Source organism: Barbatula barbatula (genome assembly GCF_947034865.1).
Source record: "Barbatula barbatula genome assembly, chromosome: 21".
Classification (NCBI taxonomy): Eukaryota; Metazoa; Chordata; class Actinopteri; order Cypriniformes; family Nemacheilidae; genus Barbatula; species Barbatula barbatula.
Genome location: NC_136784.1, coordinates 9632764 through 9659845, shown reverse-complemented (window position 1 = coordinate 9659845; position 27082 = coordinate 9632764). Strand labels below are relative to the sequence as shown.

Genomic DNA, 27082 nt, shown 5'->3' with positions numbered 1-27082 from the left:
AAGCGCTAGTCGCATCCTCAAAAGCATTGAAAGGAGATGACGGAATTTCTTACAACTATCATGAAAAGATTAAATTTGATTTCAAGCTTCATAGGGAGGAAGGTTTTAGCAATGCAGATAAGTTGCAATTCTGCAACGGAAACCTTTTAACTGATCGCTCAAAGAAAACCATGTTCTTTAATGTTTGTTATAGGGGAGACCGGGGCTAGTTTTGATTTTTTTTTATCTCAGTTTTTATGGTCCTAATTTGTAACTCAGCATTTATGAGAACAGAATGCTCAACATTCAACATTAAAGTATTTTGCTCTAGTCATAATGAGAACACAATAAAACTTAATCAACTAAAGTTTTAACTATGTAATGAAACTGTATTTTAAAAGACAAGGTAAACCACTCCTCAAGATGAGGACATTCTGCATAAGTTTTGAGTGAAAACTAGTACATTTGAGGTTACGGTGGTTTTACCACGAATAAAAACAATTACATTTATCCCGTACAACCAACTTGCCGGAACATTATTAAATAAACCAAATGGATCACATAGGACACATTACTGAAATTATTATTAAATACAACCCCTCCTTATGAAATCCCTCCGAGTGGAAATATTACATTGTGCATTTATGGTAAATAAAAATAAAAGATTTTGATATCGCAATGAAACTGGTGAAACAAAACAAGAAAATCTGAAATATTTTTGTATTTTATTTTTAGTTAAACTAAGAAACATTTTCTGAAGGGAATTTATCATTTAAAAGGTACATTTTGTACCAATCGAGATTGTGTGTTTAAATAATTCCATCTATCTTTAACAACTAGCCTCCATTTCACAGATGTGTCTAGAATTTATCAAAATCAAACGCATAGTAAAGCGTACCGTGCACTTAAAAGTTTATTACGGTTTATTCACTGACGCTGAAAACGCTTTAAATTTACATTAAAACAGCTTTTGATGGTCTTTGTCCACAACTGAGATGGAAATCTAGATTGGGATCAACTAATGAGCAGACAGAGAACAATTTGAAACAACACTACAGCCTGTCTTGCTGTTTTTAAAAGACCCTCTATCATTCGAAAGCTTTGCCTGATCAATTTTGAATAATAACTCTCCTCCAAACTAAATAAACCTGACTGTAATTGCTTTAGCAAATCAATTAGGTTTCTTTGAATCGGAGCCAAAACAGAGAAACGTGGGACTTCCAGTGAATGCTAACTCAAGATACGCTAGCTCAGATGAAACTCAAAGACACTGTGTCCCTTTTCCATGTTAAACACTTTCTGGCATGTAAAAAGTAAACTTTGAACACGCACACACGCAAAAACACACGCACAACTTCGCTCCAGTAGCTACTTTGTGTAGCTATAGACGAGAGTTACATTGTCTTTTTCTGCCAATTTCTTATCCCCTGCAGTAAATATTGCTTGCCTGTTTATATTGTTAGAATAAATAGTATAAAACGTTCAAAGAAACTCAAGCTCAGACGTCTTGCATTCTCATTCTGGCTGTCTAGTTTTCTTTTATCGATGCGCAGTTCTTTTAAATCAGGTTTTCTGTCTTCAGCATTGAAAATCTATGAGCTTCGAAAGCCTGTGTGTCTGAATGTAACATCAGTCATTCATATAAGCTTCATTGATCGCTGCTCACAATCAATCCCAAGCAAGCAGATGTTTCCAGCAGAAATCCTTCACTTTTATTCTCTTTATTCTTGTCTGCTCGGCTGAGATCATCTACTGCTGTCCTTAAACCGTGTTCTAAAGCGCTGATCCACACAACGGGAAACGTAGAAAAACACAGACAAGTAGTGCTGAACATGGCAACCATCTCATCAAAGCCCAGACGCCGAATATCAGCACTGTGACTGAATGCACAATGAGAATTTGCTATTGAAATGCTACATGGAAATAATTAGCACACGGAAGAACTTAGAATGCAAATGATGCTTCTGAAACAAAGGCTGATGTACTGTATATATGCCTTGTTTTAAGCAAGTAAATCAGCAATCCACTATGTGGCATTTGAATGCAAAACAATTTCAAGTGGACTACAGGGGGTCATAACTACTGAGTATGCAAATGTATTTCATTGGTTCTGTTCGATGCCACTTTTAAAAGAAAATGATAAAACATTTTCAAGACAGATGAACCAGCTGTTAGGTCTACATGTATACGCATTAGTGAAAGTGCACCATAGTGAATAATGTCATGGTTACAGGGTGTTGTTAGCCAGAGATGCAGAGATCACAATAAACATGGCCTCAAGTTATGGTTGCTAAAATATGTGCTCCACAAACAAAACAAAAGCATCCAGAACTATCAGTTTTAAACATGCTGATACACATTCAAGTGACAACAAATGTACAACTGTGAGGCTTACATGATCTCACCCGCATCACAAAACCCTCTACACATCCCAGATATGCACACACAAACCGAAATCCAGGTGCACTCACACAGACATACATGCTACTGTAGGACTTGATCCCAAGAGTGCAAATAGTGCCCATTGTCCACAACAGATACTACAAAGGAACTATTTGCAATACAGTGTTTCATTTACTCATCCTAGTATGACTTTCTTTTATCTGCAGAATGAAAAATAAGATATTTTGAAGAATGTTTACCAAATTGCATTGGTCTCCATTAACTTTCATTGTATGGACAAAACCACAGAAACATTTCTCAAAATATCTTCTTTTGTGCTTTACAGAAGAAAGAATCATATACAGGTCTTGAATGGTGCAAGGTTTATTTTTATTTTTGGGTTAACCTTGGCATGCAGGGTTGTGTGTGTGTGTGTGTGTGTATTACAATGCATTTTGGGGGGCTGAATCAGTGGGTGTTTAGAGACTTGGTTGTAAAGTTTTCTTCCCATGCACTGTCCTATGTTTACTTACAGAGCAACAGCAAACATTCAGCTACACAGTAAATGGTATGTGCCATTATACGGTGTGTAGTGGTCATGTATTGCATTCTGTTGGATGTGTGAGGGATCCAACACCATGGAGGTACTCTACCTGCTTGATTCTGCGGCTCACCTGGGCAGGTGGCAGTATTGTTACACAGTCGGGTCTCTCTCAGCGGGCCGCTGCAGAGGGTCCCGTACGGTGAAGATACACACGAACGAGAACGAACCTGCCAACCCTGCCCACATGTCAGCGAACACACGCTCCACTGAGACCATTCCTCTGCTGCTGGGTCACCTGTAAAACACATGCGATAAGACTGAATATACTTCTGATAAGAAGATCTTTTGATAAACATGCCCAAGTGGGACAAGCCCACCCTATTGTTTATTATTGTTATTGCCCTGGTAAGAAGGAAGAGGCACAAATCTTAAAACTTAACACCAAAAAAAAACAGTCATGGCCATTCTCTTTAGGTAGGAAATACATGATTGCATCTAAAAGTCATGGGTCAGTGGCTTTATGTGCCCATCCACATATTCTTCATGAACCTAACAACATCAACCGCTAAAGAAAAAGCACTACTCGGAAAAGCTTATCATCACTTTTCCTCCCGAAACTGGTGGTGAGAAATGGAATGAGGGATAGAAGGAGGTCTGAGAGTGTAAGTGAGGTAGACAGCTCTAAGAGAAACCAAACACCTCAGGCTTAAGGTTTATTTACGTATTCAAGACTACTTCCTTTTCGCCGTCCCTCCCAGGCGTCTGACAACTTAAATAAGGGGTTTTAAAAGGTGCCGGCAGGTCAGGAAAAGCTTCCTCGTAGTCCTGCGATGCACTTTGCGGAAGGGAATCCAGCATGCGATGTTCCCGAGTTGCTTTTTTGTCATTTGTGAAAGCCGTGTCCTTGGATGCAGGCAACATCACGAAGCGAATGGGCAAATCAAATTAATTGCACGTCTCGTAATCGCATTACATCTTCATTTGCATGTAGTGATTCAGAGCTTAGTTTTATCCGCAATGATGATGGGGTGAGAATAATGGGTTGGGGGCTGGTGGGGACACTCTTGCCAGCGGAAGTTTGAGTATATGAGTTTCTTTTCACAGAAATGTACGTAGGGGTGAAGGATGGGGGTTATGGCAAGGTGTGGTTCACGTTATGGTTGTTGTCAATATTTTTCCAATATTAAAGTAAGAACAAAACAATACATTAGTTATATAAGGCATAGTTCCATGTCTGAATGACACGTGAACACTGTCTGTGGTCCTGAAATAGATTTAAAATATGGGGATGGGGTCACCTGTTTGAGCCTGGAACACACCTGGCTGGTCAGCTGACCGTGGCCTCTGCGTCTTCACCTTCTGCTCATCATCATCATCAGGTTCTAGGTAGACGCAAAAAACATTAAACAAACATAATAAGACGAGGAGTTAAAAGTGTTGTTTAACAGAGTTTACGGAATCAATCACATACACTGGATCAAACACTGAAAAACAATATACAGCCTATTGTAACCCTACTACAACACTTCTACACATATATTTACCGTGGTAACAGTTTACTATAAGGTACTTTTAGTTAACAATTAGTTAATGCATTAGATTACATTCACTAAAAATGAACCAATTTCTAAAGCATTTATTAATCTTTGTTCATGCTTATTTCAGCATTTACTTCAACGTTTTAAAAATCAAATGTCTGATAACATTAGTTAATGCCCCATGAACTAACATGAATAACTGTATTGACATTAACTAACATTAACAAGGATAAATACATGCTGAAAAATTAACTGATTAAATTAAATAAATGCTGGGGATAAGCCCATTTTGACATCTGACCATGAAACGGAATCGTCTTAGGTTAATTCAGGTTGGTTACATTCACACTTGAATTACTCAATAATCAATAATAAAAGGTCCTAAGGGGGTAAGTGTAGCATTTTTTTTTACATAATGTACAGACTACCTGCCATGGTTTGGTAAAAGATGCATTTTTATGTGCCAACCGTAACTGCAGTGACAACTATTAACAGTCTTGACTATTACATTAAGCTATTGAATTTAATACAGTTAGTTAAAGTTGCACAATATATTATTGAATATAATACTTTATTTTATATTACAAATTACATAAATAAATTATATGACAAAGTTCTTTACAGTATCCAGCAGTGAAAAGGTAGGAAATGGCTTTTCAGAACATTTTAACAAACAACTTAATGAAAGTTAAGAGTTAAATGCATCAAAACATTAGACAGCAGAATTAAAATCTTTTATTTGAATTATTCGCTCTCGCATGTAAAGAAGAGGCAGAGTCCTTATTCAGAGAAGCAATCTCTTCTCTTGAGCTGATTGGTCGGTTTGACCTTTTGCTCTGATTGCATGAGAAGATGAACTGCATGGGTTGCTAATATATTCCACAGCCATATGCAGAAGAGAGAATTCCCGCAAGATTTCCATGAAAACGGAAGAAAGAACAGGAAGAAAACACTAGAAGACAAAGTGGATTCTCTGAGGCTCTTTCTAAATTACCACTCTGCGGTTTACGGATGCTTGGAATAATTCACAATCATGAAACACATCCTCAACATAAACTTAAAACAAGAAGAAAGATTTGGCATGACTTTTACTTCTGTAAGCTTCCTAACTTAAGGCTGAATTGATCTTATTTAGGATGCAGAGACTCTGGCACACCACACAGACACCTAAATGGACAAACTGCTCTACAGAGCATTTCGTAAAATGTTATCTCCTTAGGCAAAGAAGCGAAAACGTGATGACATCTTAGTCCTGTGTCAGCCCCTGTAGCGCTTCAAAAGAGACGGTGGAGAGGTGGAGTGAGCCGTTGGTTGCAATTCGCAACCTCAACACTACATGCCGCTAAAACCCCACATTGCTCCTTAAAAGACTGAAACGTATGTAACAATCATAATATGGAATTGTAAACAAAGTTTTCCTGTTTCAAGCCAAAATCAATTGATTCACTGAAGAAAAGTCACTTAAAATAATTTGTTTATATAATGAACATCATTTTATAAATGGACTAAAATATAATCTTGTGTACTGTGTTTATGGTGCTTTTATGCATCTTTTTAGAGACCTGAAGTCTCCATTCACTGTTTCTGCATGCAAACAAGCAAACAGTAGAACATAAAAATGTCCTCTATTGTGCTACAATGAAACATGTCAATCACGCAGGTTTGGATCGACATGAGGGAGAGTAAATGACAACGTTTTGATATAAACTGTGCTAGTAACCTTTTCATGACACAAACTAAACACGCTACATGACTGTTCTAGAGCGAGAACAAAAGACATACCAAACAGAGAGTGAAAAAGGAAAAGACAATCGCTAGCAATGAAAGCTGCATCACATACATTAGAGCACATGAGATGTATGGATACTCCAGAGACTTCCACCCGATGGTTCTGTCAAACAGACCTGATTACCAGCACATCCCGCAGGGCCTGCGCTAATATGCTTATGATAGCTCAGACGCGCGCACAGACGATCAAGCTCATTTACTCTGTCACAGAAAAGACAATAGTGTTGTCAGGAAAGGCAGGGGGTTTGTTTTTACGTTCGTTCTGTGGCTAACGCCTACGCCTCCCCATCTACGTGTCTGTTGTTCGTCGCTGGGTCTTTGCCACTTACTCCCGTCAGTAGTCGAGAGAGATAGCTAGAGAATAAACACGTTGGAAGGAGATTCATATGAAGAGCAAGCCTGAGGCTGGTTCGATCTGCTGCTTTATGTCTTTGAGTGATGGAGCACTAATACGTTCCCCAATAACAAACACAAGCCCTCTTCCAGAATGTGCTCAATAACATCTCCATTTAATATCTGACGGCTCCTTAAAAGGTCCAGTAGGTCATTTTTTGGAGGCTCTATTGACAGAAACGCAGTATAATACACATGACTATGTCTTCAGAGGTGTATAAAGACCTAACATAATGAAGCGTTATGTTTTTGTTACCTTAGGATGAGCTATTTCTATCTACATACACCACGGGTCCCCCTGCATGGAATTCACCATGTTGTTTCTACAGTAGCCCTAAAGGGACAAACTTCTCTACAGAGCGTGCTCTGTAAATCCGTTATCTCCTTCAGCGGAGAAGCAAAAATGTCATCTTAATCCTGTGTCAGACACCGTAGTGCTTCAAAAGCCTCACTCTATGTAAATACTAAAAATCAAAACCCTTTTCTCGAGCTGAAACTCAGTCAAGTATTAAATCTGAATCCTCTAGAGACAGCGGCAGCAGTGGGGTATGAGTCCAACGCACTAAACAGATGTCGATTATCCTGGGACGGCTTCTGTAGGTTTCCCCTTGAGACCAAATCTAAAGTGTCTGTGTGCTCATGTATCTGATGCTAGCCCTTAAAGCATTGGATGAGAGGATGAATTATGTTCCAAATACCTTCACAGCTTGTTCTAGGAAGCCGGAAATGAATTAAAGCGGTTAGATCAAACTGAAGCCATTTAATTAAACAGGCTGGCGGTGTGTCTGTTTTACTCACTCTGGTTCGAGTGAAGCACATTTCTCTGAGCATCCTCACACATCTATTCTAAACAATCAATACTGAGACAGGGCTTTGAAACAATGCTTATTTTATATATCAGTTACAACAACAGAGAAGGTTTGTGTATTTTGGTTATTCTTTGTAAAGAATTTGATATTGAAAACGTAAAAGAATGCAGGCTACTGTTCTTAAAAGGGACAGTGCATCCCCCAAAATGTGTCCCTTATTTACTCACCTCGATTTGTTTTAATTCTGTATTAATTTCTGTATTCTGATGAATACAGAGAAATATACTTGGACAAATTTACATTTACGCATTTGGAAGACGCTTTTATCCAAAGGGACTTACATAGCAACAGATAGGATAATGCTAAGTATGTGCGATCCCCTGGGATCGAACCCACAACCTTGGCATTGTTAGCGCCACGCGCTTACCACTGAGCTACAGGAAAGCAAATGCGTGTAACCAAACAGTTCTTGTACACCATTGACAATGGAAGGAAAAACAACAAGGGTAGCTAAAAGTGCCCCAGAACTGCATTCTTCAAAATATCATCTTTGGTGTTCAACAGCACAAATAAAGCATTATTTTCTACTATGGTGGTCAATGGTGGACTGATCTCAAGAACTGTTTGGTTACAAGTATTCTTCCAAATATCTTTATGTTCATCAGAACAAATACATTTAATAAGGGTGAGTAAATGATGACAGAGTTGTATTACATTTTTGTAAATATATTGCTTGAATTTAAAATGTCAGGTTGCATTGACTATAAGATGTCAGAACTGTAACAACTACCTATTTTAAAGTAAGTACCAATAAGACTAAATGTCTTATTCCAACACTTATGTCAACCTGACCGACAACACAGCGTCAGATGAGACACAAACCAAACACGATTTACCTTAAAATACCAGATATAGACATATTGTGCATGGATCGCACGATATGACAGAACCCAAAATTATGTTCTGTGTTTAATCCTGAGTATATTAGAATATAAAAACCATTAAATCATAATAGAAACGCTGCATCAGGATGCATTAATTGCGTTCTTGAAAATTGCAAGAACTTGAAAATGAAGATATGAATTATTAATAATACAAACGACAACAATTATGTAAATGTTAAGCTATTTTGTTCTTCGTCATTAATTTTCAAGAATTCATTTCACAGTTCGTGCAGCTTTGCAGCATGTCGCAGAAAGGCCCCACACCAGCATGTCAAACGGATGAAACAGATGCGCCAGGAGAAGGCACAGCGGCGACATCAGTAAGAGAATCTATCCGCACCACGCCAGCAATGCATCTCCAACGGCAGCCATTCCTGTCTCTCCACAAAAACATCAACAACTTCAAAACCCCAACAATTCACTCCCTCTGTTACTCCTGAGGAGTCCTGCCAGTGGTTAATACAACCTGTCCATCAGTCTCCAGTTGGGGGGGACTGTTATTATAACAACTGTCTATCTGTGATGAGCGGCCGTGGACTGCAAACATCGAGTAAATATTACAAAAGGCATAGTTCAGCACACTGTGTTGGGCCTCCCCATAAAGCAATTACGAATGGATCTCAGTGGTGCAGGCAAAAGGATTCAGATGTTGACCAGCAAACCACAGCTTTGCAAAAAGCAGCCATAAAGAATCAAGACTAAGTTAACTTACCTTTCCCTAAACTTTCCTAGTTTGTTTCATGTCTTGGGGCTTTCAATTGTGAAGTGTTTGGTGGATGTCACTGGGTTTGGATGTTGAATAAAATTTTGATAGTCAAAATGTTTTGAACGATCTACATTGACAGCAGCCTATTTAAAGTACACAGCATCATAATTGTTTTGAATTTTCTACATAGGCAGCGACACTGTAGGGCACACTAAGAGTGGTGTTGGTGCACAAATGTAATGACTATGTTGTGCATACTTGTGAGTGTGTGTGTGTGCGTGTGTGTGATTTTCGTTGAGATTCCATCTGACTCACAATGGAATTGATTTACGCTACTTCCTTCCCACCTCACTCTCATCTCACAACACATTCGTTATGAACAAAACCCGAGTGCTATTTATGACTACACTTCTCAGCATGTGTGACCCACTCGGCACAATTATCTGTGGGTGGTTATTTATGTATGCATTTCCCTGTCAACATAAATTTATGTGGTACGGGCCGACCTGCAAAGTGACTTTGGGATTTGCCATTGTGGAAGTCTTAGTGTGTGTTTATCTGTTAATCATGACTGTACACGGCCTCTAAAGACCTACATGCATGACCGTTAGAGATGACAATGATGAGATCTTCGGTAAGATCTTGTTTTGCCCAGACAGCAATATGATTCAAATGGGGATCAAATAGAATTCTTTGCTCATTCTTTGGTCAATCTTTGTGATTCGTGACCCTTCCATACTTGCAGTTCGTGGCTCCAGAAAGACTATCTCTTTGATTCTCTCCTTTTGGCAGGACGTCTCTATTACACCATTCTTCTGCGTGTGAGACTGCAGCTGCACACTGGGTTTAACCCTCCAGCCTGCTGCAGGGGGAAATCAGGTATGAAGCGAGGAAATAACCGCAGCCTCTGTAAACACACACTAATTAAAGCCAAATGATTGGGATGAAATGATACAGAAAAACTGAAAAAGAGAGAAAGAGTGAGACGGAGAGCGAGAGGGTGGAGAGAAACAAGACTAGACTAAAACCTTTCATTCCGACAAAGATTGAAGCTAAGAAAGAGGATTTGGTGGATTGCCAGTTTGAGCCAAAGTCTTTCTTTGTTGTTTGCAAGGCCAGGATTTAGAGACCAAGATAAAAAGAGAGGCAGAGAGAGAAAGAGACAAATGAGGCGACGGACACGTACGGGAAAAGACGGAGAAGACTAAAAGATGCATACGACGTGATCAAAGCAGTGTTGGGGAAAAAAGAACTTCATCCACATAAAAAATGGTGCGTTGTGGGAGACCAAGGCCGAGACAAATCCAAATGTGTTGAAGCATGTAGGTGTGCGTTTGTGAGAGACCGGTGGATTACGTGGTTGTGATGTGATGCTAACAGTGGGAAACCGTGCATGTGTGTTTGCATCCTAGTCACCCTGAACAGGAGAGTGTGGCAGCGAGATAAGAATTTACCACTATGACTTGTGGGTGTAAGGGGTCTGAACAGGTAACATTCAGATGGTTTATTCTGGCACTAGCAAACGCAATAATAATATTCCCGCTTCTACTCTGGTATTTTTTCAATTTTCTTGCCTCACCTGGAATATGAAATAGTTCAAGCTGTTGGGCACTGCCCGGCGAACACCAGAAGAAGAGCAACTAAATCATTTGAAGATGAAAACAAACATTAGAATAGAGTGCCCTTTTGAAAATGCCAGAACAGTGGGTCGCAAAAATATGTTGTTTGGATGCTTGTATAAAGCTGCAGCTTTTTCAAAGGTAAACTCATTGCCTGCTTACCAGACAGTTTTATATATAAAATGGCCTTCTTACATATATATTAGTTATATTAGACACAAATATTAGCATTATTGTTTAATATTTCCTGCCTACCAGACGGTTTCAAATATGTAGAAATGTATATAGTTCACATATTGTATTATTATTATTTAATATGTGCATATGGCTGACTAAGAAAAACACATTTCAATAATGGCCTTGGAAAAAACATGGATGCACAAATCACTGCTTTCAACAACATCTCCCATGCTCCCTATATTTCCATAGTCAGGTCCAAAGATAACACATTCAAGTCCATTAACAAGTCCAGCATGTCCTCCCTTTTCCTCAGCATACAGCGTAGAATACATGATTGTGCAGTCCTACGAATAAAAAAAAATTCTAAGGAAGAGAGTGTTTGAACACACATGTACGCCGTATACCTGGAGCTATGAGGGTGAAAGGTGGGATCAATTGTAGGGTCCACAGGCAGATGAGCAACCCCCAACAATTCAATTAGTATTGATGTAAAGGGCCCGGAGGAACGTACAGTCAGTACCACAAATTCTTAAATACAGTAAAAAACACATATTCTTCGAATCTACACTCATAACTAGAGTGAAATAACCGTATAGCAACCACAAATTGAAGAGCCCATCAACATAAGCTTCAGTGATGCTATAAAAGGGTCACAATCAGACATATAAGGGCCCTTCAAACACTAAGACTCATCTTTATCCTCTAATGAAGGAGAATAAAGGGATTTAAACACGTAGGTAGCAGACATTTGTGTTGAGTGCTTTTAGGAATGTGGAACGATTTGAAGTTCACCAGGAAGATTCTTATATCACTATAATGACTTCCTTATTTAACAGCACTTCAACATAGTGAAGAAAGATGTCAATTGGCGAGTAAAGAACGTCTTCAGGATGTAGAAAGAAAGAAAAACAACACACAATGTGAAGAAACTAGCATGACACTAAAGACAACTTTTTATAGTTGTTACATTATTTTGTCTTCAAAGTAAAATGATGTGCATACATTTACGCGCTTGGTTGTAAACACCATATGAAGTGTTCCCAATGGAGTTGAGTACATCGGGGAAAAAATGTGTTGCAGAAATAAAATGTTTAAAAACTCTCATAGGCTCTGAGGTGACTGTTGGAGTACAGTAAATGCGCTTTTAGTTTCCACCATCCTATATTTTTAAGCCCTTTTTAACACCAGAAGATTTATAAGGCCGACTAATATGTCTGGAACAAACTCAAAACTTTACATGCGCCAACGGTCACATTAAAAATAGCACTAATACAAAATAAGGGCTGCGCAACAATAGCATAAAATATCGGTTCCTATTATAAAACTAATAATTAGATGCACCCACACGTCTAATCCTTCAGTGTTTGGCCACCTTGCAGTCGAACACCACTTTCGTATCCAAAAGAAATAGCAGGGCAACAAGACAGAACATGCACTGTGATTTTACAAACTATCCGTGTCTCCAGCCGCCGAACTCACTCTTTGTCTTACAGACAGAAAAGCTGTTTGATCCTCTCGGCTAAGGTTTGATTAGAGTGTGTTGGTCTGAATATATCCTACTAAGGAAAGTAGTGTATCTTTCCTTCCCCGGGGCTTCAACACTGCCCATCTGATTTAACACTGCCGTAAGCGTCCAGATTAAGCAGTGACTCACGGGGAGTAACACACTGGACACTAAAGACACTAAAAACTGGATTTCGAGCTGCAGAAACGAATCTATTCAATGAATGTTGATCAAGTGTCAACATTTTGACTTTGGCAATAAAAGCATATTTACAACAAGCTTTATTATTAATTGAATTAATTGGGCTGTGCTTGGAAAGTCGTGTTGCTGTGTGAGGATTTGTTTGAATTAAAACATTTACAGAAATACCCCTGTTGGGTATTTTTATAATGCACGTTTTATCATATGAGGTGAGTGACTAAACTTCAATTTCTTCATAAAGTGTGTTCATGCCTGTCAATGCTTTTCCTATCTTGCTGGGCTCTTATTGGCTGCTTTTTCTTCGTTATTTGGCCTTACACATCCATTTTTAAAACAATTTTATTAAATGCATTTTAACGAAACCAAATTAGTCTAAAATATGAGTCTCCTAGCTACCGTAAACCCACAGCATGTCAGTTTATGGGAGGTCTGGATGATTTCCATCTCAGATTTTGAACCGTTCCCTCTACAAACTGGGCATGTGGCAGAACCAGTGGAGTCATTGCCATGGAAACCATGGAAAGCTGCCACGAGGCTGAGGGGTTAACGCATGCCAGCTTTGTGTGTTCACACCTATTGTTTACATGGAAAAACACAGTATGTGTTAAGAACACGTGTAAAAGAAAAGCGTATGGACAGGATTAGATGGCCAGGCTTTGATACTTAATCAAACATGATGAAAACAGAGGTCAAGTTGTGACCCATGAATGTGTTAACACATCAAGGGCCTTTGGAACTGTTTGTATGTTATTATAGTGTATATATGCTCTGGGGAATCCACAACACATTTTCAGAGACAGACAGCTTTCATTCCATACTTCTGAGCATATGTTAACAAATCTACAACTGTCAGTTATGTGCACAGATTCACATAGATGTTTGGTCAGAGAGGCAACATTGGATGTGTTTCCATTTAGACATTCCCATTCAAATTATATTTTCAACCCATGAAAACCTGAAATCTTTTAAATTGTGTGCTTCATTCCTTTAAAATTCACGTAAATGGTTTTGATACACAGTAGTGTGGTTGCCAAAATATATTTTGGCGCTACTGTATATCCATTTCATTTATGCGAGTTATGCTTCCCTATAGAGCGCTCAACTGAGGTAAACAGAAATAAACAGCCAAGACTAAAACCGGCATTTATGCCCAAGACTGCGGCGAAATGAAATAAAACACTGACCATAAGAGCAAAATCTCTCCTCAGAGGTATAAGCCTCTTATCTGCCACCATCATCCTCTCTTTTAAGAAGAGGGAACTTCTTAAAAGTAAGGTTTTAGAAGTCACAGGGAGGGTTTACAAAAGCTTTGAGACCCCATAATGAACATGGAACCTGATCAATATCATCAAATCATTCAAGTAAACCTCCAAAGCCTTCAATGTGTGATTCATAGAGATGTACAATATGTCACGAGAAAACGTCCAACATTGGCAGGATGCAGTGTTGTGAAATATGGCCTTGCATTATGGGATGCCCAGTCTGGTTAGCAATCTGACTTTGAGACAGCAGAAGTCAGATGTCACAGAGCGGCAGACGTGTCCAGTGTGTTTCTGGCTAAAGCTGTCCGCTTCAGCCTCCGCCAGAAGTGCTGTTTGTCATATTGGACCGATCGTTTTGCTGTGATGTTTCATCAGCCATGGACAACCGAAGATAAATTGTGGAGGCATTCGGAAAAGCCCTGACCTGTCATCCCTTACAGCCTTTACTCCCGATATGAAGACACAGCTAGATTTAACGTTGGAGTGATCTTGACGACTGGCTTTATGTTTATAACAGAGATAAACTGATGGGAAGAAAAGTACAGGCTTAATCGATCAAAGATTTGTATTTGTAACTCGGTTAACATTTACACAATTTACAAAAAGTGCCGATTATTATTCTTATTGTGGGGTTGTGATAGAAAACGGTAAAGCATTGTCGTCCTATTTTAACAATCCGTTACAATCAGATTCAAGGACCTAAACCGACAGTATAACTCTGTAGATTTAACTGAAACCTTGAAAGTGTGAGTTAAGACGGAGAGGTGTAAAAGTAAGCCACATGAGATGGATGAGATGAAAAGAACACAGAGATTAAGTGAATATGGTAATAAAGCACTCCAGATCTTTCAGGTTAGAGGTATACAAATGAGCTGTTCATTTTACATGATGCAGTGCTGTTTACGCGCCGGATGATTTGTTTCTTATTGCGTGAGTGATAGATCGGGCGCCTTTGCATGCTAAAGATCACATATTCAAAAGCACGGCCTAGATTTGGTGACAGGCTCCACGGCCAACCGTTTTTCCTACAGACCGTACGGCACCATATTTTACGGGATAGGTGTAAAAATAACATGCGTACCAACGTCCGCTGTGAGGGATCGATCCTCTTAGTTCAATCGCTCTCTGGCCTCCATTCCCCTCCTACACCCTTGTCCACTGAGATCTACACAGATATACAAAGAAACAATCTCCCAACTCGCACCTCGTGGCATTATAGCAACATGATAACGACAGGAAACATTTCAAACTCTACACGCGATAAATCTTTAAACACAAACGGCCGTATGGTTTCTAAAGCCTGGAGAATCCCTGCAGAGAAATGAGTAAACAAGTCAAAGCTTTGCGGTTCTCGGATTACTGTGCCAAAGAAAACTGCTGAAAAGTTGCTTCCGCTAAAACTGGTCGTTCCTGTCCTGACATATTTTATTTTAAAGGACATAAGATAGAAATCAGAGGTTAAATACTTGGTTATGCAGTTTTGCATTATGCTTTGCAGAATCTGTAAGAGTGCCGAGCCGAATTTTACACCAAATTTAGTTCAATACATGTTTACAATATTAAGAAAAAGTGTTAGGTGGACCGACAATCAGCAGCATATTCGTGAAGGTTATGTTGAGCCAGATCCAAAAATAGATGGATTGTGCAAAGACCTTAAACTTGAATAGACTGACAAATGAATCAAAACCATTCAAGAGGAAAGGCAATTGTAACAGGGTTGTGATGCCTACATGCACAGTTGTATGAGCAGATCATTCGTCTCCCTGATCTAGCGCCTTTAATCTGTTTGAATGAAGCCAGCCACTTTGAGCCTGTGTATCCATAAAACTTGCATCATCATTTGATATTCATCCCAGAAATCTTCAAAAACACATTAGCCTCACGCTGAAGGCAGCGGACGCTTGTCTCAAGATAAATCTTCTCCATTTCATTTCTCTCTCCTTCTTGTTGCAGTTTCCTTTACATTCCTACTGTTATTTCTTATACTTTCACCCTGTGTTATAAATATTTTTGCAAAAAGCATATGCACTGCAATAATGAAATGAAGCAGGAAGGCTGGTCTTGAACCACGATACGTCAAACACGTTATGCATTATAGATGACAATCCCACTTTATTTAGCCTCCTGACATTAGTTACGAATGCACAAAGCCATTAACCAGTGAGAATGCTTCTCTACATTTCATGGGGCTACTCAGTGCAGGTTACATCAAACCAAGGTCGAATGAGCTCCTGCACGATAAGCCTAGAAATAGGAAATAGGTTTCCTTTGCTTGTCCTTGCTTGCTTTCGCCACATCTGAGACTGCGAGGCTATAAATCTGAGGCAGTTTATGATGGCTCTGAATAGCAGTTGAAGAGCAGTTTCCCTCCTTCAGGTGTCTAGACGTCTATAAAAAGTAAATGGCAGGAAGGGAAAGAGCAGTTTAAGAAAACCGCATTGCAGCTTGTCACTCAAATGGAGGATACAGATTTGTCATACCTTATCTGAATTTAAATGTCAACCTCATCTATGTTTTTCGAATAAAACAGCTGTCATTTATCTAATTTGACGAGCGTTTCCCTTGGAAATAGGACTATCGCTGCACTGCAGAGTTGCATTGTTGGACACAATCAATGGACAAGTGGTGCAGAAAAAAACTGTTATCAGGTCTACTGATTGCTGAATACTTCCACAAAGTATTGAAAGAGAAAGATAACTTGAGTATTTCATTGTATTACCAGCATGGGGGTTCCTGTAAGATGTCCTTTATAGCAAACTCACCTGTAAAAATGTCCATCATATTGTTTTATTCAAAAGTTCTCCACTGCACCGTGCAACCAAAGCTGATTCACAACAAACGGCAACGAATTCTGTCAGAGATTTCATTGTGTTAAAGGTGAGAAACAACTCAACTAGACAAGGAACATTTGATCAATTTTTTGGCACAGGGCAAGCCTTCGCTCATATATGATGTGTCTCGCTGGCGATCAATGAACATTGTGATTCTCTCTGTTGTGTTCATCTCGCACACAGAATTGATTTGGCTTGCTGTGATCCAATGACATGGGATCTGATGCACTCTTCTGCACTAACCACAGGAGCTAAGGATGTCCTGCGGATGCGGAGACCGAAAAGAACATCAGAATCAAAGAGGCTTCTTGGCCTGCCTGCCTGACCGCTCTGACATCATGCAAAGCTGTCGAAACTGTAGACAACAAAAACAAACTTGCATCAGCATCAAATACACCACATGCTGGTCCAAAGCAGTTTGAAACGCTTTGTTGAAGCAAAAAGCAACTTAATGGCTTTAATGAAAAGCTTGGTAAATTTAGTGAGACAGGACAATGGGGTCTTAGTTTAGAAGGTTCTAAATCAGCAAGCGAGATTCGCGGGCCCGTTCATCCAAACCACTCCCGACACCAGAGCCAGTGCGTCCATAATGCGGTTAAATGGCCCTACTTATCGCCGGTGAGAAATACACTGGGAGACTACACTCGGGCTCCATTTGTCAGGTGGATTCCATTTCCTCTGCGGACAGCGGGGCTTTAAGTGCATTTAACACTGTCATGTCCACACAGCTTTAATGCTGAGGAATGGTAACCACTCAAATATTCATTACTGTTATGATAGATTAAAACTGCCAACAGTTCCTCTAGCATGCTGGGGTTTGATAATACTCCTCTCTGGCTCTATACGGTATTGATTCATAGGTATTAGGGATACATATTAAATAGGTACTGTATAACCATCTTAAATCAAGATATTTTGCGTTACATAGCAGTGACCCTTCACCAAGAAAATAATATTCAGAAAGAAAGGTCTTCAGGTCACCAGCTTTTGTGCAATGCTTGAGCAATCATTTTTGACCGTTGAATGGCGGGGTATCAAAAGAAGAACAGGAAACTAGTGGGATGGTCTGTATTTTGTAATATACAGAATGCAAAGCCAAATTTCAGAAGACCCTTTAAAAGTATGGGGGTTGTCAATAAGTCACATCATGCCATTACTGCTGTGTTACTTTTTCACATGCTATTTTACAACTAAGAATCATTTGTAGGTAGATGTGTGGAGGTTGTGTCCTTGTTAAACTCATCTCATTAAATGAGGACGCAATAAAATTAACAAGCCTACTGACCCTGCTGAAAATAAAAACATAGAAACTCAATAGAAACCATCCCAATTTTAATGGTTTCCTATAAAAGACTAGTAGGAACCATTAGTTTTTACCATTAAAACCATAACAAAATTCCTTTTTGTAGTGTTGTGTTTTGGGGTTATTCCAACATCCCACCAACAGAATACATAACATACCAGTAGACACCATTTGAGTTTCCAGTAAAACCAATACAATTTACATCATAACCATTAAATCCCTTAAATGTACTTTTGTATTTATGCCAGGGTTCTATTTTTTTCAGGGAAGACAAACAACGTAGAGTTCAGTGCTAAACCAACATAAGGCAACTCATCTGAATTGAGCTCATGTTGGGGTTTCTGAAAGACATCAGACGATGGGACAAATATGAACATGCATCCCGTGTCGTTTCAACAAAGGGTTTAACATGAAAGGCTTGTCAGATTTACAATAATTGAATAATATGCATACATACATTCTTACATACACAGATAAGCTGTTTCTCCTCTCAATATTGTGTCTGTTCTGTGAAGCGTAAGCCAATGCCCCAAGGCTACGTAGGGAAAACTTCTTAAAACACTGATGCTAATTTGCAGGAGGATAAATATACAAATGCTTTTCCAACTTCTTTGGTGAAAGATTTCAAAATAATGAGCAAAAACAAAAAAAAGGAAATTTCAAAATCTTCCTGTCATATCTTCTGACATGGAAGATATTTTATTTATAAATAAAACTACAGAGACACAAGTCCTAGCTAATCCACAAGAGCAGTTTCTACACACTTTAGTTTTGGCCAGACCTCACACCAACTTGTTGATCAAGAACTACTGCACCTTGCGTTGGTTATTCTTTACATTTCTGCCAGTTCAGTGTTTACTCAAACGTGACACCTAAAGCCTCATATCTCCCATTGCTACTGATTTATTGCAAAGCATCAGAACACAGGAATGCAGACGTCAAGCGCTAGCGTGTCTGGCTATGAGTCTTAGGCATCTGCTCAGATGCAGAAGGCTGAGGAGATGCTGATGCCCTGCTCAGTATTCTGGAGGTTGGCATTAGGTTGGAGCAGTCTGGGTCCTAGAGACCTGGCTGAAAGCTGCAGGCTCTGGCTGTGGGCCTTTGGCTTGGGCCTGTTTGGGTGCTAGCGTAGCCTAGCTAAACGAGGCCCAGCGCTCCTCATTACCTCCCCAGCTCTAGCACTCAGCATGCAGGCATGAAGCTATAGCGAGCCTACACCAGCAAGTCTGCCATGTCTGGCTGGACTTTGGGTTCCCATGACAGCGTTGAGCTCCAGTTGCCATTAGAGGAGATGTTCTGGGCTAATGAGCCATGCAAAGGGATTGGAGATCTAGGTCTCTCTAAAGGGTAGAAGAGGTGGGGTGGGGGTATTAGTGATTCATTAGTTAGTTACAAGGAGAGGGGAGGCCATGTTGGGTCAAAACTCCTCCCCAGGGTTAACAGTAGATATTTACTTGGTACTTATCTTATTGAAACCACCAAAACAAGTATACAATTCCATAAATGTATAATTATTTTCTCGGATACAGACAGAAATACCCATAGTAATATCTTCAATGCCAATACCATTACGAAAATTACAAAACCTAGACAACCTCTATAAAAATACACCTAATGAGTTTCACTGGATTGTGTGCCAGTAGGGCTATTATACGACACTTAGCAAACAACATTTGTCTTCAGCTTCTCAACAATACAGCCATACAATATATGACAAACGTTTAATTGCACTGACATTCTGTATATATTCTGAGGGTAAAGATAACATAGGTTAATAAACTGCCCATATGCGACTTTCAAAGCCTAATCTCATCGCTGTTAAATGAGCGGATGATTAATTTGACAGGTGTTTTAATATGGTCGCTATCAGTAATACTACAAGCTACTCCTGAGCCTCTGGGCCAGACAAATCCACCTAACTCCCTTCCCGTGTGTGTATTAGCTTATGAGACACTATTATGACACTTTATCAGGGTCTGAGGTGCTTAGGTTTGAATTCCAGTGTTGTGTAAGATTCTATCCGCCTGCTCAATCCTGATCTCTCTGGACCATTGGTGGTAGACACCTGTCATGCCTGTTTAAAAACATGTTGTGACAAAACAATATCTTGTTCTTGTTTTATTTGAATGTAGATGCATGTGTATGTTTCGATTTAGAACGGACAAAGTTGTTGTGAAATTGATTGTACAGACAGATTTATCACGAATTCGGAGATCTTTTTTTAAAGACTGCCGAAGGATAGAAAAAAGCGAATCAATCGCTGCGATTTTTTTTAAACAAATGGAATTCTGAAACATGGATATATCAGAGCTATTTCATATCAGACTCAGCTCAGGTAAGTTGTTTTTGCTGAACCATACAATAACAGTGTTACCTACCTACTTTATATACCTTTATATGCTGCGTAAATGTATTTCTTTTAACATTCTAAGCAGGTGTATTTCATACTAATTTAAAGATAAATGTATTGTCAACACTGTAAACATTTAGAAGAGTAATGTTGTAAGTTTGTAAGATTCGGTTTATTAAACCACCAAACGTGTTTTGCTTGAGGAGAAAATGTTTACTTAAGGGTTTGCTTTGTGTATTTCCCCCGCCGTTGAAATCTAGGTACAAAATAAACATCAGGAAACGCAATTCCGCACAATATTTTAGTGTCCAAGGACACCTGGTTTCTATGCAAGTTGTAAGGATCACCGTCGAGTCCAATTGCATTAAAATTCAGCAAATAATTGCGTGTTTGACCAAAAACTCAAACCGAGATTAAAGAATGATGTTGTCTACCTCATGGATTACTTCAAACAAACTGATCAACACACAAAAATACAAAGCTGATATAACTCAAATGATGGAGAAATGTAATTTACTGTAAATATAAGAGGAAGTGCCAATTATTGCATGTACCTGAAATAACTGTGGTTTGGTCAAATAATTGTGATCAGATGATTATTTAATAATAAGTAGTATACCAACGTACTAGCTAAAAAAACTTATTAATAATGAAAACTTATATAATACTTATCAAAAGCATTTTGAGTCAGTATAATGGCTTTAGGGTCCAATAGGGTGATGGAAGATTTACAACACTTGCATGCAGCACCGCAGTCCGTTCAGCGATGAGTTATTCACCGATCTCATCACAGGGGACATGCTGACAAAGCAAACTTGTCCAATCAATGAGGTCTTTGGCAGTTTACTCTCCATCGCGTTCTCTTCTCTCCAATAAACATTCTGATAACGCACACCAAAGCCGTCAAGATTGCTACTCTGCTTTTCAGTTACTGGTTGATGTTCTGGATGTACAGATGTTCTTGCATTTTTTTGTCTGTTAATGATGTTTGCTGTGGGAGCATCCAGGGTGCTTTAGGGGTAATTGAAAGGGATGAGGTGGGCTGTTAATAGCCGTTTGATGGCAATGTACATAGCAATTACAAGATGAATGGGTGATGTGTGATAGAGGCTCTTTTGACAGGAGCTGAATGCAGAAGTCTCTTCAGCGATGATAGCCCGCAATCAATGAGATCCGCATCCATCAACAGCAAGGGGTTAATCAAATCCACGGCCCGCAGAACAAGGACAACCAAATGAATCATTTAATACAGAAGACGATGTGATTCTATGAAAGTTGCATGCAAGCTCAACACAGACCTTTGTTCTTCACACCCCTTGTTTCCTTTGAGCAGAAGAGATTCAGATATTCCACGTTTACAAGCTCAATATATTGACACCCAACTTGGCCAACAATGTCTATGAATTCTTTACTATCACATAAAGTGCTCAAATTGAAAAGCTATACAGGAGGTCTTTGATCCCGGAGGCAGTTTTTAGGAAAACAGAAAGAAAAACAGCTTCTCGTCTATGCCAAGCCCACAAATCCCCGTCTGAGTAACCGCTGGACTGTGACAGCGCTCTTATAATTGGAGAAATGCCGATAAATCCCAACATCGCTTTATTTCCCAAGGGAATTAAACTGGATACCATCCTGTCCGTCCGACGGAGAATGTGAAACGCTTTCTTATTTCAACGCACCTCACAAACTTTTACAGCTCACTCTCAACAACAGCCCTCAGGAGGAGGAATAACACGCGCCGTTAGATAGCGTCTCCCATGTCCTCTCCGTAACTTCATGTGCTTACTCCAGGGAAAAATAATTCATTTCCTAGAGCTCTGTTCTACAGCTCACAGAATTAACCGTCACTCCTCTCATCCATATGGCTTTAAAATGAATTCTCTCTTGTCTCTTTCCATCTCTCTTTTTTGCAATGCAATGTCATATTTCTTTCACGATTCAATCCAATAAAAAAAGAGCAACTGGTATGCTTTCAGCTAAGAGTCAAGGTGAATTGGCTCTTACAGTTCATTTTACTAAGGTTCGGAAAGTTGCTGTGGGAAACAGAATATTTTACAAATGGAATGGGCCTCGGTAATCAATAGGGAACTTACCAGATGGTAAAAAGATGCCATTATACACACAAGAATGGATTTGTTTGTTTTGCGAATAGAGAATTTATGAATAAATAACTGTAGCATTTAAATTACACACAAAAAGGGATCTTTATTATAGTCATTTAATATTTTCTATCAATTTATTAGAATAGAATATAAATGACATCAACACAAACCCACATTACAAACAAGAAAACTTATTTTTAATAACGTAGTCTTATGTTTAGCCCTATTGTTAATTGCTCAGATACAAAGGCTTGTGAACTCTTTCACACACACGCACACACACACACTCTCTTTTTCTCTCTCTCTCTCTCTCTCTCTGGCTATCATGCATTCTGACCCTTGTCAGCAGGAGTGCAGGCGCTGTGGCAGAGGACCCAGTGCACTAATCTTTGCTGGAAACGCAGGAAAGCGATTGGCCTCCCAACACAGCCAATCTATCCTTGGATCCAGGCCAGAGCTCCACTCTCTCTTAGAGAACCCCCCACCCTAAGCTAGCAGGTGGCACATGGTACCTTCCGTATATTCCAGTCACGTTTCTTCTTCCTGCATGAACAAAAGGATCTGCGAAGACACTCTCTCTCTTTCTCTTCCCTTTCTGTCTGCAAGTTTTTCTTCCTCTTATCATCGAAATGAATGTCTTTCGTGTCATTTTGCTTCTGAGATACTTTTACATTTATGTATTTGGCAAACACTTTTTATCAACACAGTGCATTACAAAATAAACGCGTTACTCTAGTAGTTGAGCTACAGCAACCTGTTAATATGATTGATAACACATTACGTGTGTGTGCGTACACACAATTTTATGAGAAGTTTTGCTATTATGACCACTCTTATACAACATCTCCACAATTCTTAGTCATACCCTACCGTTTTGAGAAAAGGGCTAAAGGGAATCTTTACCTTCTGTTGCTATCAAACAGAGGCCCCTCACTTGCTTCATAATGCCAAGCCCACCTACAGTTAGAAGAAACCCATTTGTTTTCCCTCGCTCTTGGATTTACTAAGGTTACTGCTTGAAGCGCTAATTTATCCTGGTAATATGTTTTGTTGCATTCTGTGTTTTGTTTCATAACATGTGTATTGTAACATTGATGTTTCTGTTGTTTTGCACCTGAGGATTGAACACAATAGGTCTGTCAACCCATCTGTCTCTTTATCCACACATGCACAGAGCCTGTCAGAAAAAGGAAAACAACATACAAACTCACATACAAACCATGCACAATAAATGACCCTCTCTCCCTTTCACACACAAACAAACACACAACATTCTTCCAAAATAATTACGGCACGTTCACCCACACAAAATCTTCAGAGTTCCTTGTCTTCCAGGAGAGATACGAACCTCAGAAAAACAAAGTACGCACATCAAATAAGCAGGCGTTTAGAACTCAGCTGTGCAATGCCTTCAGACACAAAACATGTTCGTCTCTTTCAATCCACGGCCTCAATTACTTAACCTACAAAATTAGAACAGCCTTTAAGCATCGGAACTCAGAATGAAAAGTGGCCATTTATTCATCTGAGATATTAATCGGGTAATTTCTGAAGACATCAAAGAGAGAAAATAATTGCATAACAGATGTATGCCCTGAAGTGTGTTTGATACATTAAGGTCGTATAGGGCTGTGCCAAAGCAGTTATAAAGTCACTCTTACGGCTATTTTTTCTTTTGATTAATAAATCAAAAATAAATGTTAAATCCTGAAAAAAAATCATTTTAGGTAAACTACCCCTTTTAATCCTGATACACTTAAAAATGGATTGAATCTTGGCCTGCATATTACTAGAATACAGTTTCAATAAAAACATGCATTTCGTTTTTGAATTCTCTAGCTGTGGTGTGACTTTCTTAATAAACACGCAAGATATGGAGCTACATTGTAATCTACATAAGAGCCAAAACACAAGGCTGTGTGCCCAACTTGAGTTAAACAATGGGGTATATGCATAACGGGCTGAGACGATCTTCCGCTAAAATCTCAACCAGGCCGCCACAGTACACCCGACACCATAGGGGACAATGACGTTTCACTTCTGGATGCACATAGGTTACGATTCAGGCTATCCGTTTCCAGGTACATCATCAAATATGAAAAGCAAAGTGAACTTTTGCACTTACTAGAGGTGAAAAATCCCCTTAGTGCTTTGAGAGCGGAAGTACGTCATCGTCCTGTGTGCATATACCCCGCTCGGACTTCATGTTGCCTCAGTGTGCCAGTGCGTCTCATCTCTACAGTCCAGTCATACGTACCGTGTGTGTACTACGCACGCACATCATATGCTCGGAGCCCCAGCACGGAGCAGGCAGAGATTAATGACGGCTAGGGCATGCGTTCTCTGCCCGGGTCAAATGGCACAGTCTAATCCTTCTGTCCTGCCCACCGTGATGCCAGGACTGACACACAACGTCTGTGTCTATTAGTAAAAGTCTGTCCTCACAGACAACACTGCATTCAAACACACTGTTGTCCTTGTCAATGTACAGTTTTTGATTCCTTGTCACGGCATCACAATCGTATCAATGGGGGGCTGTATTACTGTATCCCAAAAACATGTTACTTTACATGTTAATGAATGAGCATATACTGTAGAAACATATTGCAACATGTGATGAGCCAAATATACCTCAAAACCGTTCACAACAAACACCAAAACAAAACTATGAGCTCAGCATTTGAATATATTTATGCATATGTCACTACTTCACAGTAAATTAGCTAAACCCTTATAAGAGAGGCCAAATCCACCTCCATATTTTCTGTAGTCGTGAAACAGCAAGGCTGTGCTGCTCAGTGTGTCGCCTGTGAAGACGCGCGCGCTCTCTCTCTCTCTCTCTCTCTCTCTCCCCTCACGGATAAGCACAGAGAGGTTGTTTTCTACTCTGCTTTTTCCCAGGCATGCTGTCGCCTTTCCCCCTTTCCATTAGAAATCACTCTATTAAAGAAGGCTCTTATGGGACATTACCAGACAGGAATTCCAGGTATATTCCTTCAGTGATGCTGACCCCAGCGCCAATTTACATTTCTGAATTCAATTAACGGCTGATGCCTGGCGCGCAAGTGCCACGGGCGACGAAGATGGCGAGGCTGCCTGCGGTCTTACAGAGTGGATTACTCTACACTGTTATAAAAGAGCGAGTTGTGAGGAAGTTGTGTAAAAAATGAATGTTGATGTGATATCGAGTGTACAGCTTATGCAGATGCAACGGTTGTCTGAATTCTCTGTTTCTTTCTCAAACAATCAAATGTCTACAAAACAAGACACATTTTTGGCAAAGTACAATTTTGACAGCTATTAAATAGTTACATTTCTCAAAAAACACTATGTTTAGAGAAGTTTATTGTCAAAACAAGAAAAATACGTTATCTCATTTGGCAAAGAGGTGAAAACGTGACGACATCTTATTTCTGTGTCACCCGCATAGTGCTTCAAATGGAGAATGAAGTGAGTTGCTGGGTGCAGCTTGCAACCTTACTGCTAAATTTCATCCACTGAACTTTTATATATTCAACACTATGTCGTTTTTCGACCTTAAAATACTTCTCTATAATTATTTCAGAGGTAGAACCACTCTTAACAAGGCGAATTCTACTGCCGCCGCTACATTTTCAAACAACGTTCTGCATTCGCCGGTTCCATTAGTTTAGTAAATCAAATTCACGTGTATTGCGCTGCCCATTGGGAATTTTGTACAGTGACAGAATTTTCGACACTAGTTACAGACAATTTCGCTTATCAACTGCATTAGGGACCCCGTGAGCAAAAGTTCTATAGTGTTTCTTTAAATTACAGCAAATTGTTTCTTATAAAAAACTAATATTTTCTTAAAAATGTAAGATGTTATTTTCAGACTTAAAGTCCTTGATATTTCCAGGTTCTCCATGACCGTGGGAACCCTCTGAATTGAAAACCCCTAACTGCAGTCATATTAAACCTCTGAATTTGGGATTTTCTGTGGCTCCAAGTTACATAATGCATTAATAAAAGTTCCCAAACCTTTAATAGGGAATTGTATCGAATGTATTTCACAGATCAGTAATATATGGAACCGCTCTGAATCTGTGGAATGGATTTGACCACGGTCAGCTAGTATTTTCTACTGAACATTTTACTGATAGCCGCAGGCATTATCGAAATGGCCAAAACGTTAAAAGCCTTTGTGAATACTGCAGAAATCTAAGGAACCTTATGTAGAGAACTGTGCCAGTTTAGCAGTGTGTACTTTTTCGTGTTACAACCAAAGCACTATATTCCTACTATATTTACACTAATATTTAGATATGCAACCAGTTTATAAACTTTTGCATCCCATAACTGTTTAGTCAACTTCTTGACCCTCTGACTGCAGTCCGGACGTGATTACACAACCCTGACAAACTGTATAAGGAGACAATCTCTTCTCTCTATTTTGCTCTGTATCTCTCTCTCTCTCTCTGTCTTTATCCCTCACCAGAGTGGTTTCCGAGGAACAAACCCCACCTGTTCATTACATTAAAAGCTTCTCTGTAACTCCGGCTCTGTACTGAAGATATGGAAGATCTATCCAGAGAAAGGCAAGTGATTATTCTCTGATGTGGCTAAGAACACTAATGTACTTCACTTTTGGATAAGCCATTAAACACAATCGGGGCTAACGCTGTA

At 39.4% G+C, this 27082-nt stretch overlaps 1 protein-coding gene across 5 annotated transcripts in view; it reads right to left on the bottom strand.

Moving 5' to 3' along the window:
- Window positions 1-1962: 1962 nt before the first annotated feature.
- LOC306910759 (adhesion G protein-coupled receptor B2-like) overlaps window positions 1963-27082 on the bottom strand; it is a 91395-nt gene continuing 66275 nt past the window's right edge. Inside the window, exons 3-5 of one of the 5 annotated variants that reach the window (XM_079485568.1) lie at window positions 4204-4287; window positions 3015-3200; window positions 1963-2582 (exon numbers count right to left, since the gene is read on the bottom strand). In XM_079485568.1, coding sequence (XP_079341694.1) covers window positions 2563-2582; window positions 3015-3200; window positions 4204-4287 — 290 coding nt within the window. In that variant the 3' untranslated portion in view covers window positions 1963-2562. Of the gene's footprint in view, window positions 2583-2731; window positions 3201-4203; window positions 4288-27082 lie in introns of those variants that run through there. The other 4 variants (XM_079485565.1, XM_079485567.1, XM_079485566.1 and 1 more) reach the window with 4 other exon arrangements.